General features: G+C 39.0%; 1 protein-coding gene across 5 annotated transcripts in view; it reads right to left on the bottom strand.

Moving 5' to 3' along the window:
- Positions 1 to 22,039, bottom strand: part of GNE (glucosamine (UDP-N-acetyl)-2-epimerase/N-acetylmannosamine kinase) — a 39,862-nt gene that overhangs the window by 4,457 nt on the left and 13,366 nt on the right. For 3 of the 5 annotated variants that reach the window (XM_024126220.3, XM_024126222.3, XM_024126223.3), the window contains 7 exons: positions 13,689 to 14,140; positions 10,743 to 10,895; positions 8,295 to 8,507; positions 5,828 to 5,915; positions 4,441 to 4,651; positions 2,189 to 2,318; positions 1,588 to 1,809 (listed from right to left, as the gene is read on the bottom strand). In XM_024126220.3, the coding sequence (XP_023981988.1) occupies positions 1,588 to 1,809; positions 2,189 to 2,318; positions 4,441 to 4,651; positions 5,828 to 5,915; positions 8,295 to 8,507; positions 10,743 to 10,895; positions 13,689 to 14,140 (1,469 nt within the window). Of the gene's footprint in view, positions 1 to 1,587; positions 1,810 to 2,188; positions 2,319 to 4,440; positions 4,652 to 5,827; positions 5,916 to 8,294; positions 8,508 to 10,742; positions 10,896 to 13,688; positions 14,141 to 15,044; positions 15,229 to 17,673; positions 17,707 to 22,039 lie in introns of all 5 variants that reach the window. The other 2 variants (XM_055087096.1, XM_024126221.3) reach the window with 2 other exon arrangements.

The following is a 22,039-nucleotide window of genomic DNA, read 5'->3' as shown; positions in this document are numbered from 1 at the left end:
CTTTTCTTTTTTTTTTTTTTTTTTTGTGGTACGCGGGCCTCTCACTGTTGTGGCCTCTCCCGTTGCGGAGCACAGGCTCCGGACGCACAGGCTCAGCGGCCATGGCTCACGGGCCCAGCCGCTCCGCGGCATGTGGGATCTTCCCGGACCGGGGTACGAACCCGTGTCCCCTGCATCGGCAGGCGGGCTCGCAACCACTACGCCACCAGGGAAGCCCTACCTGCTTTCTTAAACAGAGAATATGAAACATGGTTTTGCCTCTTCATAATGCCACCATGTCTAAAAATCTACGATTCAATAATTATGATTTTCGATGACTATTTTTTGTTATGTAGTTGAGGAGTTAGTAAGGGGTAAAGGGCATTTTGCTTTAATAGGTTCTGCATTTTAGAGTTGTCCTGCCATCTCTTACTTCTTGTGGCACCTACTCATCAACCCTCACTCCTCTAATTTGCAGGTTATTACTGCTCTGAACTAGGAAATGATATCCAAGCTTGCTAAAACTGTGTCCGAGACTAAGAGAGGTGCATGAGCTCAGCATTAGGGGGGTAGTATAATGTGGAGTTTAAGAGCACACACGGTTTTATACATATTAGGATAGCGCAGGGAACTCCGCTGTACAGTACAAACTAACACAACATTGTAAAACAGCTATACCCCAATTAAAAAAAAAAAAAACAACAAGAGCACACAAGGTTTGAAGTTAGGCATATGTGGGACCAAGTGCTGCCTCGAACACTGACTAGCTGAGCCCGTCTTCTCATTTAAACAACAAATTGGGACATCAGCAAAAAAGTGGCAGCGTAGGGAACTCCAAAAGCCCATCCCTCCACTAAAGCAATGAACAAACTGGCAAAAACTGTCAGAATCGAGTTTTTTGGAACTCTGGAAACTAACGAAAACTTTACAACAACCAGGGGAATAATTAATCAAGAAAAAAACCGGCTGAATCTTAGTAAGAGATTTCTGGCATTTTCTGGTCCCATCACGCCCACCCCTCACCCCCCCAGCTTGGCGATGGCCTAGAATAATAGCCTACATTCCCAGTACAGATGGCAATAGTGGAGAGAGCAGAATGAACCTTCTTCTCAAAAAATTGTGGTGGTTTGTTTTGACCTGCTTGGTGGCTCCCAGAGGACCAGCTCAAAGGGCTTGCCTTTATCTCACCTACCCCAGAACTTTCCCAGGGCTGAGGGGGCTATCCAGGGGCCACTCATCAAAAACATTTAAAGGCAAAATATAGTTATTAGTCTCTACTGCCTAGGGCAATGGACAACAGTTGTGACAAACAATATACTAACCAAAGAGAGTAGGAGGAAATCCTGGGGAATGAGCAATGAGAAGCTTTGGGGAATAAGGGCTTTGAATAGCTCGGACAATTCCTAGGAATTTAGAAGCCCACATGTGTGCACAGGGCCGGGCACATGCTCAGAAAAGACCTGGGCGGGCCCTCAGTTCTCACCTTCAGGCTCTACTCAAGCAGGAAGTGAAGGTGAAAGCTGACTTGTAAACTGCCTGGATGAGTGGTAAAGGCACGTGCCCCAACACACACGCTAGCTCCTGAAGCAGCCTCTCTACTCCTCTTACCTGTGCCTGTGATAAGTGTCACAAAGTTTTCAAGGCCCTTTCCTTGGCCAAATTTCCTTTCTGCCAGGGCAGCACAGTTGCCATCATTGTCTACCCACACGGGGAGATGCAAAGTGTCAGACAGGGGGGTCCTGAGATCCACAGAGTTCCACTCTTGAATCAGTTTGGTTGAATGCAGCACAATTCCTTCCCGAGGATTTACACGGCCACCTGTGGAAATGCCTGAGCTCCACCACAAACACAAGGAAAATGATTCTGATGAGCAATCGCAGAAAAGTGTGCCGACTTTCTGGGCTTGGAACACAAATTAATTCACCCAAGATCTCCTAAAACAAACATTACCAAGGACTGCAAGGAAATGTAAGGCAGTTCTGAGCTAAATCTGTGGCTCCCCATAGACGGACAGTTCCATCAATGCTTCTCTCACAATGTTTGTTGGGGTCCCAGGAAGGCCCCATGCTTGGGGCCCACCGACAGGACCGGACCTGGAGCCATCTACACACAGGGCAGACAGTGACCTGATGTTCCATCATGCATCAGAACTCAGCAAACTTTGTACATTAAAATGAACATTGCTTAGGTAGGTAATTTACAATCTCACCTACTCCCAAAATTCTGCAGTTCAGTTTTACAGCTTCTGCTGCAGCTTCTACACACATCTGTAGGATTAAATTAATCCTCTCTTCATAGGTTTTAGGATTGAACTGAGTATACTTCTTAACTATTTCACCCTAAAAGAGAAAAAACAGATCTGTCTCATGGGTCTCAGCTAAGGAGCATACAGTGAATCTTTGACCTTTTTCATGATAAATCAGACATTACTCTCAGACAGTACTGCAGAGTCAGATGACTGCTCGGGAAGGGATCCACTGTCTGGCTTGGGCCAGCCCTGGGATACACTCAAGTAGTTTCCTGGGAAGACAACCTAGCATATGGCCGTTGAAGCAATGTCAACTCCACAGCCAACCAGATGGGCCCTCTCTTAAACATAAGGTGAATGTTGGCTAATCTGAATTGTCATTAAAAGGGCATTTTTAACTCTTTCAGGTTGACAAAATTTCCTTGTTTAAATACTGAAGCAACTAAATAAACATCCTAAGTCATTAAGCTTTAATCATCTGCCATAACTGAAGTCAATAATGGTATGGAACCATGATGTTTAAATTACTGTGCTTGGTGATATGTTTTAATACCAATCAGGGACAGTACCTCCTAATTATTCTTGTTTTTAAATTTCTTTGCTCTTCTCACTTGTGTATTATTTTAAGTAAATTTCAGAATAATGTTGTTAAACTTTTAAAAACCTCACTGAAATACTGACTAGAATTACATTAAACTCATAATTCAATTTGGAAAGTGCTGACATTTAAAAAAATACTCAGCACTCCTAACCAGGATATTTTTCAAGCTTTTATATTTTATAGTAAAGTTTTTAGATTTTCTTTTTATAGATCACATAGTTTTCTGGTTTAGGAAACCAGAAAACTTTATTTTATAAATTCTGTTGTTCTAAATAGGATCTCTTTTTCCATTCCTCTGTTATTAATGGATTTTTATCCATTTACAGTAAGGGTTAAAGCTGTCACTAATGACTGTCATTAAAAATAAACCTAGTTGTGCTTCTCTGCCTTCACTGTGCATCAGAATCACCTGGGCAGCTTTGAACAAATATTGATGCCTCGTCCCTACCCCCAGAGACTGGCATCTAACTAGTCTGGGGTGGGAGCCAGGCATCCATATATTTTTTAAAGCTTCCAGGTAACACTAATGTGCAATCAGGGTTGACAAATACCCACCTACAAAAAAACTCAAATCTTTACCTACAATTTCATATAAGTAAAAAGTTACTGATATTTATATATTTACCATAATATCTAGCCATTTTACTCAATTGTGTTATTAATTCTACAAGCTTGTTGGTTTATTCATATTGTCTATAAATAATATTTTTTGTTCTACCCTGTCCACAATCGCCATTTTTGCTATTCGTTCCTTGCTTTATTCCCTTCCTAACTTTGAGAATTATGTTAAATGTTGCAGAAAACATCCTTCTTTTCCACTTGATTTTAATAGGAATGCCTCTAGAAATGCCACTACAGAGGGTGCTCGCCATTGATACGGAATATATCATCTTTATGTTAAGAAAATATTTTTCTATTAATACTTTTTAAAGAGTATTTATAAAGGAGGCCTTTGTCTTCACTAGATAAAATTATGTTTTGTTTTGCTTTTCTTTATTTGATCTAAACAACTTTGTGTTTAAAATCCTCTGTATTTCGCATGGATTCCTGAAACTTCACACATCTGCAATGCTTCAAACAAAGATTTTTCTGTTAGGTCTATTCTTCCTTGTTAAGTCATCAGAGATCATTTTAACGTGGATAGTTTGGTGTTTCATAAAGGCTCTCAACACTGTGGTGATGGTTTGGTTAAGAGACTGAAGGGATGCTGTCTGCAACTAAAATCATAATCGAGAGGAGAGGCAATTCCCCTCACCATTTGCAGATACCCTCCCCCGGGTAGTGAGACTAACCAACATACTCCATGCTCCAAGCTGTTACCAAGTATAGAATTTCAGGTCTCCTGGGTGGCAGATGCTCTCTATGATGACTAATGGGTCTCCCATTGTCAACTCAAGTCTACTAACTTGGATTCCCTGAGAACTTTACTTCTTTAAAATGTTAGTGATTAGTAAAATAGTGAGACACACATTGCAATGGAACCAAAAGTCAATACTGTGGGCAAATGATTACAAGCTCTTGTGTATGTTTCTAGTCCTACCTTCCAACCACACTTTTTAAAAATCAACTACTCATATGGGATATAAAGTTAAGACCTTAGGAGTTATTTTACCTTCATGCTGACTATTGCAACTCGGAGGTTCGTCCCACCAAGATCAACAGCCAAGGCACTTAGAGTTTCAAGAATATGGTCAATATCTTGGGAGATGTTATCCTTCACAGGAGGAAAACAGAATTTCTTTTGTAGTGGCTCTTGAAGATCAATAGATTTGAGAAACTTCAAAATCCTCGGAACAGCATTTCCATCCCCATATATCTTTGAACTGCAATGTCCAAAAAGTCAATTAAATTGTTTCTCTTGTACATACTAAATTATACTGAGGACATAGTATTATTGGAATCTGAAATTTCGGGTAATAAATAGTTTGGGCTTCTTTTAAAATAACATCTGGATCTCTTCAGCAACACTGTAACTAAATACCTTCATATTATCAATAGAATATCTAAAACCATTGTTGATTGAAATACAACTGTTTCCCACCTGAGATATCATTAACAAATTGCCTGTAAGATCAAAGAAAAATTATCTTTGTTAAGCCAATTTCAGAATATATCATAGTTTGGGACAGTAAAAAAATTTTTTTTTGCTTTTTTGGTTTTCATCTTTACTTTTGTAGGGAAAATTTTTTTTTGCTTTTTTGGTTTTCATCTTTACTTTTGTAGGAATTTTCTGAAAAAATTATTTTCAGAAAAAAAGATTCAAATAAAGGAAAATCTGATAAATTTGAAACAGAAAAGGATAGTCTAAATTAAAATGCTGAACTATACTATTTTTAAAGAAAATCGTTACATTACTTTCTAATACTTATAGAAATTCAAAATAGGCTAAAGCAGTAGTTCCTAGCAGAAGTGCTATATTAATTAACTGAGACAAATTATTCTCCACTGGAACCCTTGGAGCAGATAGGGACCTCTAAGGATGTAGAATGAGAGCACCATTAGGATGACTAAACAGCTTGAAAATGGTGCCCAAAGCAGCTCCTGTTGTATTTTTTTATTTTTATTTTTTTAACATCTTTATTGGAGTATAACTGTTTTACAATGGTGTGTTAGTTTCTCCTTTACAACAAAGTGAATCAGTTATACATATACATATGTTCCCATATCTCTTCCCTCTTGCGTCTCCCTCCCTCCCACCCTCCCTATCCCACCCCTCTCATGGTCACAAAGCACAGGGGTGATCTCCCTGTGCTATGCGGCAGCTTCCCACTAGCTATCTAATTTACATTTGGTAGTGCATATATGTCCCTGCCACTCTCTCACTTCGTCACAGCTTACCCTTCCCCCTCCCTCCCCATGTCCTCAAGTCCATGCTCTAGTAGGTCTGTGTTTTATTCCCGTCCTACCACTAATCTCTTCATGACATTTTTTTCCCTTAGATTCCATATATATGTGTTAAGCAGCTCCTGTTTTAAATCACTTTAAAAGTATACACTCACCAAGGGTACTGTTTACCAAACTGAAGGTGCAGCGCTTGCAATATTTTGTCTTGGGTATCAGCATCCCGGACGTGAAGGACATTCTCCCCTAGGTAAATCCAGTGCCGTATGGTGATTCGGAAGTGGGAGAAACCAAAGAATATAGAAATGAGCAGTGTGTCGTGCTCATAAGTAGCCCTGTAACCCAGAAGGCTTCAAACAAGTCTTCTATTAGAGAGACGAACTTTTCTACTTATACCTTTTAAAGCACTCTCAGCAAGATCTCCATATATCAGATACTTAAGGGCTGTAGGTTCCTTTATTCCCAAAGAGAATAAATCAAGCTCTTGTTTGTTTATTGGAATAAATAAGGTAATTAATCCAGTATCCACTTGCCACTCATCTATTCATCCAGCATGTCCACTCTTTCCATCTGCCCTACCTTCCATCTACTCAGCCAGTTGTGGGATCAACTGGTCAGGCCAGGTTGCCAGTTAGTCAACTGGCCAGTCAGCTGTTGATGCAGTCACTTCCTTTCCATACATTTTCTGACCAATTTGAGGGAGTAAATACAGTGACAATGACATGTTTTTTCAATAGACTTGGCTGTGAAGAGGAGAAAGGCAGAAGGGTGGTGGCTGGGGAGAGGCTGTTTTGTATTGCTTTGTTTTGAAGATACCAGAGACACAGGCATGTTTAAACGCTGAGGAGGCTAAAGATACATGGAAGAGAAACGTCCTTGAGAAGGCAAGAGGGGTGGGATTTAGAACACAGGCAGAAGGCTGAGCAGTGGACAGGCAGGGGTGACCCCACACCCTCCAATGTAAAGAAGAGGAAAGGATGGAGGGGCACGTGTTTGTGTGCGGTGGCAGAAAGGACAGACTGCTTTTTTTTTTTTTTTAAGAGAAATAATCTTTTTTTAAAATAAATTTATTTTTGGCTGCATTGGGTCTTCGTTGCTGTGCGTGGGCTTTCTCTAGTTGAGGTGAGCGGGGGCTGCTCTTTGTTGTGGTGCGCAGGCTTCTCATTGTGGTGGCTTCTCTTGTTGTGGAGCACGGGCGCTAGGCTGCAGGCTTCAGCAGTTGTGGCATGCAGGCTCAGTAGTTGTGGCTCATGGGCTCCAGAGCGCAGGCTCAGTAGTTGTGGTGCACGGGCTTAGTTGCTCCGCGGCGTGTGGGATCTTCCCGGACCAGGGATCGAACCTGTGTCCCCTGCCTTGGGAGGAGGATTCTTAACCACTGTGCCACCAGGGAAGTCCCAGGACAGACTGCTTTTGATAGAAGACCCTGGTATCAAATCCAATGTTCACATCTTATTTGAACTCTCAGCATCATTCAACACCATCTCCTTGAAACCCTTTCTTTTCTGGGCTTTAATAATATCACACTCCTGGTTTTCTGGCAGTTCCTTTTCAGTCTTCCCTCCTGGCCCTTCCCTCCTCATCAGAAGGGCTCCAGAGTTTGGTCCTAGGCTCCATTCTCTTCCCTATTTACATGTTCCCCCTGGGTAATCTCATTTCATCCCTTGGTTTTAAATACCATTTCTGGCAGAGTGCGTCATTATCCTCAATATCCTTTGTACAGTAGCAGAATTTTTAGCTTGGCATCTAATCACCCAGCTAAAGGGTATATGTATTCTTCAGCTACCCCTGCAGCTGGATGTGGCCATGTGATGACATTCTGATAGGATGTAGGAAGAAATACTTGCAACTTCCAAGTTGTTTTTTTAGAGGGAAGGACATCTTCCCCTCTCCTCCTTTCCCAGTGGCTAAAATGTGCACTTGACAGCAAGAGCTGGAGCAACCATCAAGAAGATAGATGGAGGCTAAGTCTCTGATGACTTACCAGTGAGAAGCAAAGAAAATCTAACTTATTTGAGGCACTATTATTTGGGGTCTCTCTGTTACAGCAGCCGAACTGATATCCTAACTAAACACCATCTATATGCCATCACTCTCGAATTTGTATCTTCAACTTCAACTCTCCCTGGAACAACATAGCTGCCAAGCTGCCATCTCCACTCATATCTAATAGGCATCTCAAACTTAACACGGCCATTAGAGAACTCTTAATTCTACCCACTCCCAAATTATTCCTTCCTCAGGGTCCTCCATATCAGGAAAGAATACTCCCACTACTCAAACCAAAAGTGCGAGAGTTATTGTTGATTCCCTTCTTCATTTTACTGGGCACAGGAAAATGAAAGACTAGCATCCATATAACACATTCAACCACATTCTCTCTTAAACACAGCCATCGAAGACCATAATTAACTAAGAAACTCTTAGCTCTGATATTACAAAGACAATAAAAAATTTGGTAATCATTGTGTGCTACCTATAGGTTTCAGGCTACAATTGGTCATTAACCTCATTCACTCACTTATTGATAAACACATATGCCGGCACTGATACGTGCATACTTTATAATAACTCATACAAACGTATTAAGCTTAGTCAGTTGAAATATAAGCAAAGGTAAATAAATACCTGTTTCTCTTCCAATCTGACGTGTTCCTAGGTTGATCACAGGTGTTCCAAAAGCTCCAACCTCTCGTACCCCACAGCTGCTGTTCCCAATCATACAACCAGCATGGGCAACCAGCTGTATAAACTGGTCAAATGGGACATGTTTAACTGCACGAAAATTGGGATGATGCTCAATGCCCTTCTTCCGCATCACTCGAACCATCTCTTTGCTCCCTGTGAAAAAGAACCAACTGCTAAATGGTTTACGAGATAAAGGAACAATTTTCATTGGCAAGTATAGCCCCACTTAAAGAGATATCCCTTATAAAAACTCATAACAGTTATTAGGGAAATAGTCCTTTTAATTACTGATCTTTTCATGAATGATGAACATCCAGAACATCTGGTCAGCCCTCTGTTTCAACTCATCTAGAAACTTTAAACAGCAGCAGTGGGTCTCTTCAAACAGCACTCCACAAAGCAAATACTAACACCCCAGTAAAAGCTTTTACCTTACCAATTAAGAGGCTCAAGACAGGCCAACAGTCTCTATCTCTTAAGCCAGGAGTTCCTAAATGGAAAGGTCTTGGGCTCCACATACCAAGCTGATCAGAGGGCCTCTGCCTCAGCTATGCTCACATCTACATTAACGACAGCTCGATGGGACAGCAAGCACTCCCACTTACGTGGACTAAACAAGCTCTAAGCAAATACAGATAAATTCTGATACTGTGGCTGATATTTTACTTTAAATGCATGACTTTTTTTGGAAAAGTTACGGATGTATGAGGGGGAGACGATATTCAATGCCCCTCTGCTTGCCTCTCTACTCGCCCTTTCCTAGTGGCTGTGACCAAGGTGGGCAAGGAGGCTAATCTGATCAGTTACAAGGCAGGACGACGACCACACCGTGTCCACTGGTGTGCAGGAGCCGCGAATTTAACAGAAGCTGGGCGTGCATGTGTTCTCCTTTTAACTTTCTCCATGGCAAGGTAGGCAACAGACTCAGGGGCTAACTCCTTAGAGCAGGCCCGGCCACTTCTCTCCTGCCAGAACATGCCAGTCATTACCTAGAACTCATGTAGTGCAGGGCACGCCAGAAGCTGCTACTATTCCAAGATTCAGATTTGGGTTCAATTGAAGGCTTCTCTTTGGCCCTATATCTAAACGACAGGCACTAAACCTGTTTTCCAGAAAACCCTGCATTAGGGAATGGAGCACCAAGTCAGATAATGAGAAAGTGATGCCTTGATTCTTATTTCCCTCTTGTTCCTTGTGTATATTTTATCAAAAACCCTGTGAAAAGGAGAGGCGAGTGGCAGACATGATTTAGGCATTCCTGGGACCCTTCCCTTTCATAGCGGTAAAAAAATCTCAAATTCTAAAGTATATACAATAAGGAAAGTATATTACAAACAGAATATCACTGACAATGAATACTGAACAAGAGATATAATTATAAATATTATGCAAAAATTTAAAGGATTAGAAAAGAATAAATATTAAGGTTTTTGAAATATTGATACATAACCTGGATGAAATCTGGGTTGGGGGTCTTAAAGTTTTTTTCCTACTAACACCCTACTTTGTTCCCCCTAACGGAAAGGATTATTCAAGACACGCTAAGGGAAGGATTCTTTCAGTGTAAGATGGTGACATCTTAGCACTGCAGAGAAGGGATCCTACCTCCTTTACCAAAAAATGCCTAAGAGCTCAGCAATGAGTGGTATCAGCTAATAATAACCAGTATCTGAAAATCCCTCAGTATCAGGCCCTGCTCTGGCATTTCCCATTTATATATCCCTACCATTAACCTAAGGTTTTACTAGCACTGGTTCCATCCACCAGTAGGTGATCAATCAGGTTAGCCTTAAGGATCAACTGGTTGGGAACTAGAGATCTAAATTGCTTAAGCTCAAGATTAAATTAAGGTATAGCTAACATAAATAAGAGAACACGAAATAAAAATAATGGCTATTTTACTGCAGTCAGTAGGATCATTACTTTCCTAGAGACACTCTTTCAGCTTCTAAGGTTTATATCTCTTGGCTATTGCATTTTTTTTTAAACATCTTTATTGGAGTATAATTGCTTTACAATGGTGTGTTAGTTTCTGCTTTATAACAAATCAGCTATACATATACATATATCCCCATATCTCCTCCCTCTTTTGTCTCCCTCCCTAGAGACTGTCATACAGAGTGAAGTCAGTCAGAAAGAGAAAAACAAATACCTTATGCTAACACATATATATGGAATCTAAAAAAAAAAAAAAATGGTTTTGGCTATATCGCAGACTCCTCAATCTACTGCAAAATCGGTGATCCTTTGAAAATCAGAATGCATTTCAGAATAGAATGGCCTTCAATGATAAGATGAGCGAGATAGGAAGGTCGGTCGAAAGAAGACATAATAGAAACATAAAACTGGAAAGGTAGGTGGCATAGTTTCATTTTCAAGTTCAATTACCTGCATCAATATTTGGAAACAGAACTAGGGTCCGCTTGTTAAATGAGATAAGTGCATCCAATGTTAATTCAAACATTTTTATGGAATGCTTAATGTCCGTGGTCACAGGGTGCTGTAGTGCAACAATGTAATCTTTAGATTTTACATCATCACCTGTTTAAAGAAAATCAAACCACATTGCTTCATTAGTTAAGAATCTTAAAGGAGGAAGAAGCAAATTCTAAAAAGCAAGACCCCAAAGTCTATGTTTTAAAATTCTAAGGAAAAAACAATTTGTCACATTCTAAGCAGGGCATCCAAATTCGGATCAAAGGATAAGAACTTACAGCAACCAGTCCAAGGATTCTTCAGGGAACTTAACGTTTTACAAAGGTGCTTGCTACCACAAACAAAATATATAATTTTAAATAGTAGACACTAGACTTCATTGTTTTAAAATTCAAAATATTTCAAAGTGTTAGAAAAATGTGACTCTTCCCAATTTCTAACTAGTGTTTCTAATGAATTATCAGCAATATTAATGAGTAAAAATGTGTTGCAAATCAGGGCATTTAGAGATTGAGCATGAAATAAATTTCGTATAATGCATAGGCATTTCCCCACTATTGCCCACCAGATTCAAGAAACCACCAGTGTTTCTAACTCAGTTCAAAGGACTAGAAAGGCTTCACTCATCCCCGGGCTGGGATCCCAAGGACAGTTCCTCAGCAAAAATGTAAAGTGTAAAAGATTTGGATGGACAGTGCCATGCCAAATAACACAAAGAATTCTGCACAGGGCCTATATTATCCCATAAAACTGAAGATGAGCTCTACTCACTTATTTCTTTGTTTTGTTTTGTTGTTTTTTCTACTCACTTTTTTTTTTTTACCACTGCGCCACCAGGGAAGCCCCTACTCACTTATTTTTAATGAAAGAATATATTTCTTTGTGATATTAATTTTAATGATCAACTTTATCATGAACTATGTTTATCATTAATCCAAATTCAATCAGTAGCAGTTACTTTTTATGATTTAATGGTAACAGAAATTTTTTTACTAAGCATCTTCAGTAGTAGTTGATTTAAAAGAGAACAGGCTCCAAAATTTTATTTTAAAAAATGACTGGTCCCATATCATGTTCTAAACTGGGGGTGGGGTGGGGATATAATTACTAAATTTTTGTACAAAGTAGTTAAAAAGAACAGTGAAAAAGAAAACACAGAGCGATGAGTTGGAGCTACCCATCCCTGGCAATAATACATTTTGTGCAAAGCCTGCACCTGGTCCTCGATGTATGACTTCTGACATTTATCTGCCTTTGTCTCCAGAACTCAGCAGCTTCAGCCCTTCCACACAACCCTTTCCATTACGGTACCATTACTTGGTTTGGGGTCAAAAGGTTCTGTATTTACTGTGGTATTTCTTTCGGTATTAGGAATGTAATATGTCTTTTTAACTTTGCTAATATTTTTATTAGGACTGTTATTTATTAATGTTCTGGTTACAAAGCTGCATGTTCTGAGTGGCTTACCCAATAAACACTATTTTTCTTATAAGCAGAAGGATAACGTCAGAAATTGCAGGTTGAGAAGCAGGTACAGGCTTTGCACAAAAGGCATTATTGCCAGGGACAGGTGGCTTTGGCTCAATGTCTTTTTCCCCTCCACTGGTTTAAAAAAAATCTAGTTTTTGCTATTTCGTCATTCTTCTTTTCACAAACAAACTGCTTAAAAGGTTCCAAAGAGAACCTTAAGCCCTACAAGTACAATTTTGCTGTATTCTGCTTTATAAGGGTTATTTTCTATTCATTACAAGTTTTTCAGAAATACAAAGTTTTTCAGAAGACATAGTGAGCTAACACTATAATCAGAACAGAATGCAAGAATGTTTACTTAGAAGCATGCAGAAAGGGGAGATTGAAGAGACAGAAGCCTGTTCCATCAGCATTATCTTGACAGGTTCCCTGATAGCTACGAATCTGTCCAAGGATAAGAAATATATAGAATGGATTAACTTATATAGTAGAAAAACCCAATTTATTTCTTGTTCTAATGTGATCTGGATTTAAAATATACACAATCACTTTGATTACACAATCACCAAATCAATTTACTATTAACTTCATTATTCAACAGATCTACCTCTTCACAGAGGAAAGTCCTAAATACCTAAATAGACGATTAGTCCTGATTAGCCCTCTAAATAGTACTCTCACTATAAATTAACTAATTGACATTGTTTGTAAACCTATTTTCTTTGCCTCTGATTAGCAAAAAGTAATTTCCAGGAATCTAGATCATTGATCATTGAAGATTTCAGACGTTAAGGCTTACTTACAGAGGTAACAATCTCTAATGGTAAAACTATGACTTCTGCTTTTTAATGATAATAATAATCCCTTATAACTGCTTTCAACATTCATTATCTCATCTGAGTATTCCAACAAGCCTGTAAGAAAGGCATTAAAATTAAAAATAACAATGTTTTTCATTGTGCTAAAAAGCAAAATAAAGGAAAAGAAAACCCTAATTCTACTAACCAGAAGTGAATATTATAAATGACTTGGTGCACATACTTACCGACCTTTCTATGTTACTGTGTTTATAAAAATGTATCATTATACATATAATTTTATAGCTTGCTTTTTTTTTTCCTTTTTGATATATCAGGATTGGTCCCTGTAACTAATATTCACCTATAATATTATATTTAATGGATTAAAAGCATTCCATTGTATAAAAATAGCACAGATTTTAAAAATTCAATCTATTAAGTCTATTTTATAGAAAAGGTGAGTCTCAGAGAGGTGAAGTCATACCATAGGGCGAGATCTATGAACTAAAAACCTTGGCCTTCTGATTGCTAATGGAACATTCTATCCACAGCAGTTTCCAAAGGATTGAAGCATACCCAAACTTTCGGACAAAAGCAACCATTAGACTGAATGAAGTCTGATACATACCTAACCACATCCGAATGATGCTCATGTAGTCTTTGTTCTTGGCGGAGAGAAGTTTGTCATAGGAAGGGCAGCCTGCCAACAAGATGCGATCGTGGTCCTCACACATGGATATCAGGTGTTGCTCTGCACTTCGGGTACAGCACACATGATAATGAGCCAGTTTCGTTATAGCGTGTCTGATAGAGTCGTCAATGGTCCCACTGACTTCCCCCCCTTCAATGTGAAGGATTCGGATGTTCATCAAGGCAGCAGACGTAGCCAGAGCCAGGGCATCAAACCTGTCTCCATGAACAATCATGATATCAGGCTTCAGGCGGTTAAGAACATCTGGTAGCTTCACAAGGGCCAGGCCCACTGACTCCACCATGGCTGCCTCATCTTCCCCTCTGACAATTGTGTGTAGTCTGGTGTTAATGTCAAAGTCATCTTGTTCAATCATGCGATATGTGTTTCTAAAGTAGGAGAGAAATAAAAATGTGAGAGCATGTTCTTAAGTATAGGGCTATAAAAACATCAACATTAACCCTGAAGGGAGAAATTTCCTTGTTAAAATAAACTGAAGTGTAACTTACACACAAAAATAAAAGCACAGACCATAAAAATACAGATCACTTGATTAATTTTTCTACACAAACACCCCTCCAGCCACCACCCAGATCAACACATCCCACACTGGGGAGGTCTCACTTGTGCCCCCTTCAGTGAGCACCTGGAGGGAGAAACATTGGAGGGAGAATGTTTTTGTCAGGAAAAAAGAGAGTAAATTTTACAGTGGTCACAACCTTTTCTTTCTTTTTTAAAATATATATAAATTTTTAAAAAGAAATATGCTACTTAATAGAAAAAAATTACTTATAAAAGCAGAGCTCATTAAAAAAAAATAGTATGGAACCAGGATACCTGACATGTCACTATAATATAAATTTCTGAATGATGGAAATTATCTCCTGAATTCTCTTTGCATGTTACCATTAATGCAGCATAATTCTGACTGGGGTGAAAATATAGGTTTTTAAATTGGCTGTGAAATGCAGTTTCAGGTCTGTTTCATGCTTCAGTAACAACAGCAATTCTCAATGCCTTCAAGTTTCCTGCCTGTTATGACTAGATTTTAAAAGATCTGACTTTTTTTTCTAAATATATAGTACATTTATTATTTAAAAATTGGAAAATACAGAAAATTATCATGCATAAACCTACCACTCGGCAATATCAGTATTACCATTTTGATTTCCTTCTAGCCATTTTATGCATAATATTTTAACATGGTTGAGAACACATCATAGTACAATTCTGTAATCTAGTTAATCCATTTAACACTATATTTTCTCAGATCATGAAGGATTCTTTACATACATCATACTGATGGCTTAGTAGTCATTTTATAGATTCCTTTGGATTTTCCTACAAAAGCTATGATGTCATCTGTAAATAAAGATAATCTTGTGCCTTTATTTATATTTCTTGTTTCATTGCACTGGCTGTTACATGCAGTACACAGAGAAGTGGTGAAAGTGGATGTCCTTACGTTGTTACCAATCTTTGGAGAAAAGCACAAATTTTATGTTAGTTATAGGTTTTTCACAATTGGTCTTTATCAGACTGAGGAATTTCCTTTCTATTCCAAGTTTGCTAAAGGTTTTAACCATAACTAGTTGTTGAATTTTGTCAAATGCTTTTTTAATATCTATTGAGATGATTCTGTTTGTTACCCCCCCGCCTTTTTTCTTAATTGGGGTGTAGTTGTTTTACAATGTTGTGTTAGTTTCTACTGTACAGCGAAGTGGAGTTCCCTGTGCTATAGAGCAGGTTCTCATTAGTTATCTATTTTATACATAGTAGTGTATGTACGTCAATCCCAATATCCCAATTCATCCCACACCCCCTTTCCCCCCTCGGTGTCCATAAGTTTGTTCTCTACATCTGTGTCTCTATTTCTGCCTTGCAAGCCGGTTCATCTGTACCATTTGATTTTCCCCTTTACTCTGTTAATACGTGAATCACACTAATTGATTTTCAAATGTTAAATCAATCTTGAATTCCTGAGATAAACCCACTTGGTCATGACGTATTATCTGTTTTTGTATATTGCTGGATATGATTTGCTAATTTTTTGTTTAAAATTTTTATGTCTACAATTCATGAGGGATACTGATCTGAATTTTCTTATAATGTCTTTCTCAGGTTTTGATGTCAGAATTATGCTGACCTTATTAAATAATCTAGGAAGTCCCGTGGCTCCTCTATTTTCTGAAAAAGTTTATATAGGATCTTAAAAATTTGATAGAATTCAAAAGTGCAGCCAACTTTGTAGGAAGTTATTTTTATAGGAAGTGTTTGATAATGAATTCAATTTCTTTAATATAGAGCTATTGAGATTTTCTATTTTTTTTTTTTCTGTCAATTTTGGTAAGCAGTGTTTTTCAAGGAGTTTGTCCATTTCATCTAAATTGACTGTCAGATTTACTGGCCTAATATTCTCCTTTTATTCTTTTAATGGCTGTAAGATCAAGATGATATCCTCTTTGTTATCCTATATCGGTAAATACTGTATTCCCTTTTTCTTGTTCTGCAGGAGCTTGTCAATTTTATTATTTTAAAGAAATAACTTTTGCCTCGATTAATTTTCTCTACTGTTTAATCTACTCTTATATTTCATTGATTTCCATTCTATTGTTCCTCCCTTCTACTTACTTTGGGCTTAATTTTCTTTTTCCTGTTTAAAGTGGAAATGGATCCTTGACTCGAAATTTCTCTTTTTTCACGTAAGTATTTAAAGCTATAAATTTCCCCATAAGCACTGCTTAATCTATACCCACAAATTTTGATATACTGTAATATTTGCTTTTAATTTAAATTTATTTATTTTTGACTGCATTGGGTCTTCATTGCTTTCTCTAGTTGCAGTGAGCAGGGGGCTACTCTTCGTTGCGGCGCGCAGGCTTCTCACTGCAGTGGCTTCTCTTGTTAAATTTATTTATTTTTGACTGCATTGGGTCTTCGTTGCTTTCTCTAGTTGCAGTGAGCAGGGGGCTACTCTTCGTTGCGGTGCGCAGGCTTCTCACTGCAGTGGCTTCTCTTGTTGCGGAGCACGGGCTCTTGGTGCATGGACTTCAGTAGTTGTGGCTCGCGGGCTCTACAGCGCAGGATCAGTAGTTGTGGCTCACAGGCTTAGTTGCTCCGCGGCACATGGGATCATCCCCAACCAGGGCTCGAACCCGTGTCCCCTGCACTGGCAGGTGGATTCTTAACCACTGCACCGCCAGGGAAGTCTGATATACTGCAATATTTATTATCCAGTTCAAAACATTTTCTAATTTCCCTTAGGATTTGTTTGACTCCTGAGCTTAAAACTCAACAATAAAAAACCCGATTTAAAAATGGGCTAAAGGGCTTCCCCGGGGCGCAGCGGTTAAAAATCCACCTACCAATGCAGGGGACATGGGTTCGAGCCCCGGTCCGGGGAGATCCCACGTGCTGCAGAGCAACGAAGCCCGTGCGCCACAACTACTGAGCCTGAGTGCCACAACTACTGAAGCCCGTGCACCTAGAGCCCATGCTCTGCAACAAGAGAAGCCACTGCTATGAGAAGCCCGCGCATCACAACGAAGAGTAGCTCCCGCTCGCCGCAACTAGAGAAAGCCCGCGTTCAGCAACAAAGACCCAACACAACCAAAAATGAAAAAAAAATAAAAATGGGCTAAAGACCTTAACATACACCTCACCAAAGATGATATAAAGATAGCAAATAAGCATATGAAAAGATACTCCACATTATATGTTATCAAGGAAATGCAAATTAAAACAATGAGATACTGCTACACACCTATTAGAACGGCCAAAATCCAGAACACTGACAACACTAAATGCTGGCAAGGATGTGGAGCAACAGGAACTCTCATTCACTGTTGTGGGGAATACAAAATGATACAGCCACTTTGGAAGACAGTTTGGCAGTTTATTGCAAAAGTAAACATGCTCTTACCATACGATCTAGCAATCATGCTCCTTGGTTTACCTAAACGAGTGGAAAACTTATGTCACACAAAAATCTGCAAAACGAATGTTTATAGCAGCTTTATTCATAATTGCCAAAACTTGGAAGCAACCAAAATATCCTTCAGTAAGGAATGGAGAAATAAACTATCATACATCCACACAATGGAATATCATTCAGTGAAAAAAGAAATGACTATCAAGCTATGAAAATAAAATACATGAAGGAAACTTAAATGCGTATTACTAAATGAAAGAAGCAAATCTGAAGAGGCTACATAATATATGATTCCAACTATATGACATTCTGGAAAAGGCAAAAATCTATGGAAATGGTGAAAACATCACTGATTGCCAGGAGACTGTTGGGGGGAAGGGATGAATAGGTAGAGAAGACTTGGGGGGCAGTGAAATGACTCTGTGTGATACTATAATGGTAGATACATGTCATTATACATTTGTCCAAACCCAGAGAACTTACACCACCAAGCTGAACCCTAATGTAAACTATGGACTTTGGGTGATAACCATGTGTCAGTGGAGGTTCATCAATTGTAAAAAACGTACCACTGAAGTGTGGTAGGGGATGTTGATAATGGGGATGCTATACACGTATAGGGGAAGAGAGGTATATGGGACACTTCTGTACCTTCTGCTCAATTTTGCTGTTAGAGCTAAAACTGTTCTAAAAAATAAGGTCTTTTTTTTTTTTTTTTTCAGTACGCAGGCCTCTCACTATTGTGGCCTCTCCCGTTGCGGAACACAGGTTCCAGACGCGCAGGCTCAGCGGCCACGGCTCACGGGCCCAGCCGCTCTGCGGCATGTGGGATCTTCCCGGACCGGGGCACGAACCCGTGTCCCCTTCATCGGCAGGCAGACTCTCAACCACTGCGCCACTAGGGAAGTCCAAGGTCTATTTTTTAAAGACATTCTTTCTTTTATATATATGCATATATTTTACCATTTCTAGTCACTCCTTCCTGTAGATCTAAGTTCCCAACAGGTATCATTTCTCTTCAGTTTGAAGAATCTGCATTAGAATTTTTTTGTAGTATATACCTGATGGTGATAATTTGCTTAGCTTTTCTCTTCAACTTTATTTTTGAAAGATATTTTCACAGATAAAAAATTCTGGGTTAACAGGAGTTTTTTTTTCCCCCTTTGAGCACATTAAAGATGCTGCATTGTCTTCTGGCCTCCACTGTCAGACAGTGAGTTAGTTATCATTCATATCATTGTTCCCCTGTAAGAAATGTAATTTTTGTCTTGTTGCTTTCAAGATTTTCTTGTTTTCAGCAAATTGACTATGCTATTGTCTACAGGTAGTTTTCTTTGTATGTATCTGTTAGGGGTTGTTGACCTTTCTGGATCTGTACATCGATTTTTGTTTGTTTGTTTGTTTACCAAATTTGGAAGACTGTCCCGCCTACAGAATGTTCATACCTAACTGTTTGAATCAGGAACCAGCATCAGAATCCCCTTGAAATAGCATCTCAAAAAACAAAACACTATGTCCCATAACACCAAATATACTTGAAGAATTTGCTAAGCCCTGAATTAAACTGAAATACTGAGTTTATTTTTAAACTAAGTTCTGTATTAAACATGTATTAAACAAACATGTTTTAAGTATTTAGTTTGAACTGCTGCCAAACTTGAACATTTTCAAAAACTATGGGACTGTAACAAAACTAGGCCACCGATATAATCTCTAAATGAAATTAGACTTGATCCAGTGCATTTGTCTTAAGTCCCCAAACTGAACCTCTTCACAGCAGTAGGGGCTGTCATGGTACCCACACCACCACAACCAATCTTCTCATTAATCTTTACTGATAGTACCTCTCCTCCTCCTCTTAAATAACCTTGTCTCTAATTTGGAAGCATCATTCTTAGATGAAAATCAGTTGAATGATCTATCAGTTGTTGTTTTCTGATTATTTCTTTTCTTTGTGCTGTTGCATATTAAAAGTATAAAGAAATATGATTAGCAGTTCTCAAACTTCACCTCTCCAATAGCAGAAGGAATCTGATCCTTGAGGGATTTAAGTTTTCTCCTCAGCTTTTACATTTGGGATGGTCCCCCTACCATGTCTCTTCCTGCAGAAAAATGCTCAGACAGCTGCATAAAGAGTGCCAACTATCTGCTGTCTTGAGATACAAAAGTTATGCACAATTGTGAAGATACTTTTCCCCCTTTGAGCACATTAAAGATGCTGCATTGTCTTCTGGCCTCCACTGTCAGACAGTGAGTTAGTTATCATTCATATCATTGTTCCCCTGTAAGAAATGTAATTTTTGTCTTGTTGCTTTCAAGATTTTCTTGTTTTCAGCAAATTGACTATGCTATTGTCTACAGGTAGTTTTCTTTGTATGTATCTGTTAGGGGTTGTTGACCTTTCTGGATCTGTACATCGATTTTTGTTTGTTTGTTTGTTTACCAAATTTGGAAGACTGTCCCGCCTACAGAATGTTCATACCTAACTGTTTGAATCAGGAACCAGCATCAGAATCCCCTTGAAATAGCATCTCAAAAAACAAAACACTATGTCCCATAACACCAAATATACTTGAAGAATTTGCTAAGCCCTGAATTAAACTGAAATACTGAGTTTATTTTTAAACTAAGTTCTGTATTAAACATGTATTAAACAAACATGTTTTAAGTATTTAGTTTGAACTGCTGCCAAACTTGAACATTTTCAAAAACTATGGGACTGTAACAAAACTAGGCCACCGATATAATCTCTAAATGAAATTAGACTTGATCCAGTGCATTTGTCTTAAGTCCCCAAACTGAACCTCTTCACAGCAGTAGGGGCTGTCATGGTACCCACACCACCACAACCAATCTTCTCATTAATCTTTACTGATAGTACCTCTCCTCCTCCTCTTAAATAACCTTGTCTCTAATTTGGAAGCATCATTCTTAGATGAAAATCAGTTGAATGATCTATCAGTTGTTGTTTTCTGATTATTTCTTTTCTTTGTGCTGTTGCATATTAAAAGTATAAAGAAATATGATTAGCGGTTCTCAAACTTCACCTCTCCAATAGCAGAAGGAATCTGATCCTTGAGGGATTTAAGTTTTCTCCTCAGCTTTTACATTTGGGATGGTCCCCCTACCATGTCTCTTCCTGCAGAAAAATGCTCAGACAGCTGCATAAAGAGTGCCAACTATCTGCTGTCTTGAGATACAAAAGTTATGCACAATTGTGAAGATACTTATTCTGTTAGAGTCAACTAGACTTCAAAATTACTCAATTCCTCCCGAGAAGATACTCCCACCTCCACAATTAATTGGCATGTTTGACAGTCTTATTCTAAGTTTTTCACCTTAATTTGTTTTTATTTTCACTTCCTATCCAGAGCAACTTCCTTTAGTTATTAGAATATTAATCCTTCTGAGTCTACAACAGTCATTTTTAACCCTCTCTAAATGAGAAACTAGTTGGTATGGGAAAGTCTTCACAATGCAATGAGCACCAGTTGAGCATACAGTGCAGGGCACTCTATCTGTGTTAAATATTGTGTGTTGAGGAAACAGAGAAAGAAGAGAGAGAAAGGTTATTACTTACACACACAGAAAAGAAAGTACAGCAGATTTTTGCATGCATGACTTTAAAATTCTCAAGCTTTCCTGAAATACCAAGTCATGAAGTCATGTGCAATTTTGCTAAGCATGAATTTGAATCCCACCTATTTGACATTAACCTTAATAGGCGAGCAAGTCACTTAGCTAATGATTAAGCCAACCTTTCAGACCAAAATACAGCATTTTTCCCATCATTTTCTTCATGTTTCTGTGGGGGAAATACCACAGAGCAAGGTCTCTCAATGTCAGCAGTATTGACATTTTAGGCCAGACAGATCTTTGTTGTGGAGGGCTGACCCATGAACTGTAGGATGCTTAGAAACATCCCTAGCCTCTTAAAAAAATGTGCTGAGGGCTTCCCTGGTGGCGCAGTGGATGAGTCCGCCTGCCGATGCAGGGGACGTGGGTTTGTGCCCCGGTCTGGGAAGATCCCACATGCCGCGGAGTGGCTGGGCCACGGCTGCTGAGCCTGCGCGTCTGGAGCCTGTGCTCTGCAATGGGAGAGGCCACAACAGTGAGAGGCCCGTGTACCGCAAAAAAAAAAAAAAAAAAAAAAGTGCTGAGATCGGATCAAACTGGAGGAGTAGGATGTGGAGCTCACCTTCTCCCACAAATATGGGGTTGCCAGAAAGTTCATTCGGGTTTTACGGAAAATATATATCAAAATGTTTAAATCAAAATATATCTACATGTGAAACGATTCTCACAAAACATCTACTGAATGCTGGCAGAAGACCTCAGACTTCCAAAAGGGCAAGAA

The sequence above is a fragment of the Physeter macrocephalus genome, chromosome 9 (assembly GCF_002837175.3).
Source record: "Physeter macrocephalus isolate SW-GA chromosome 9, ASM283717v5, whole genome shotgun sequence".
Taxonomy (NCBI): domain Eukaryota; kingdom Metazoa; phylum Chordata; class Mammalia; order Artiodactyla; family Physeteridae; genus Physeter; species Physeter macrocephalus.
The sequence above is the reverse complement of the archived record's forward strand: the minus strand, read 5'-3'. Positions and strand labels throughout refer to the sequence as shown.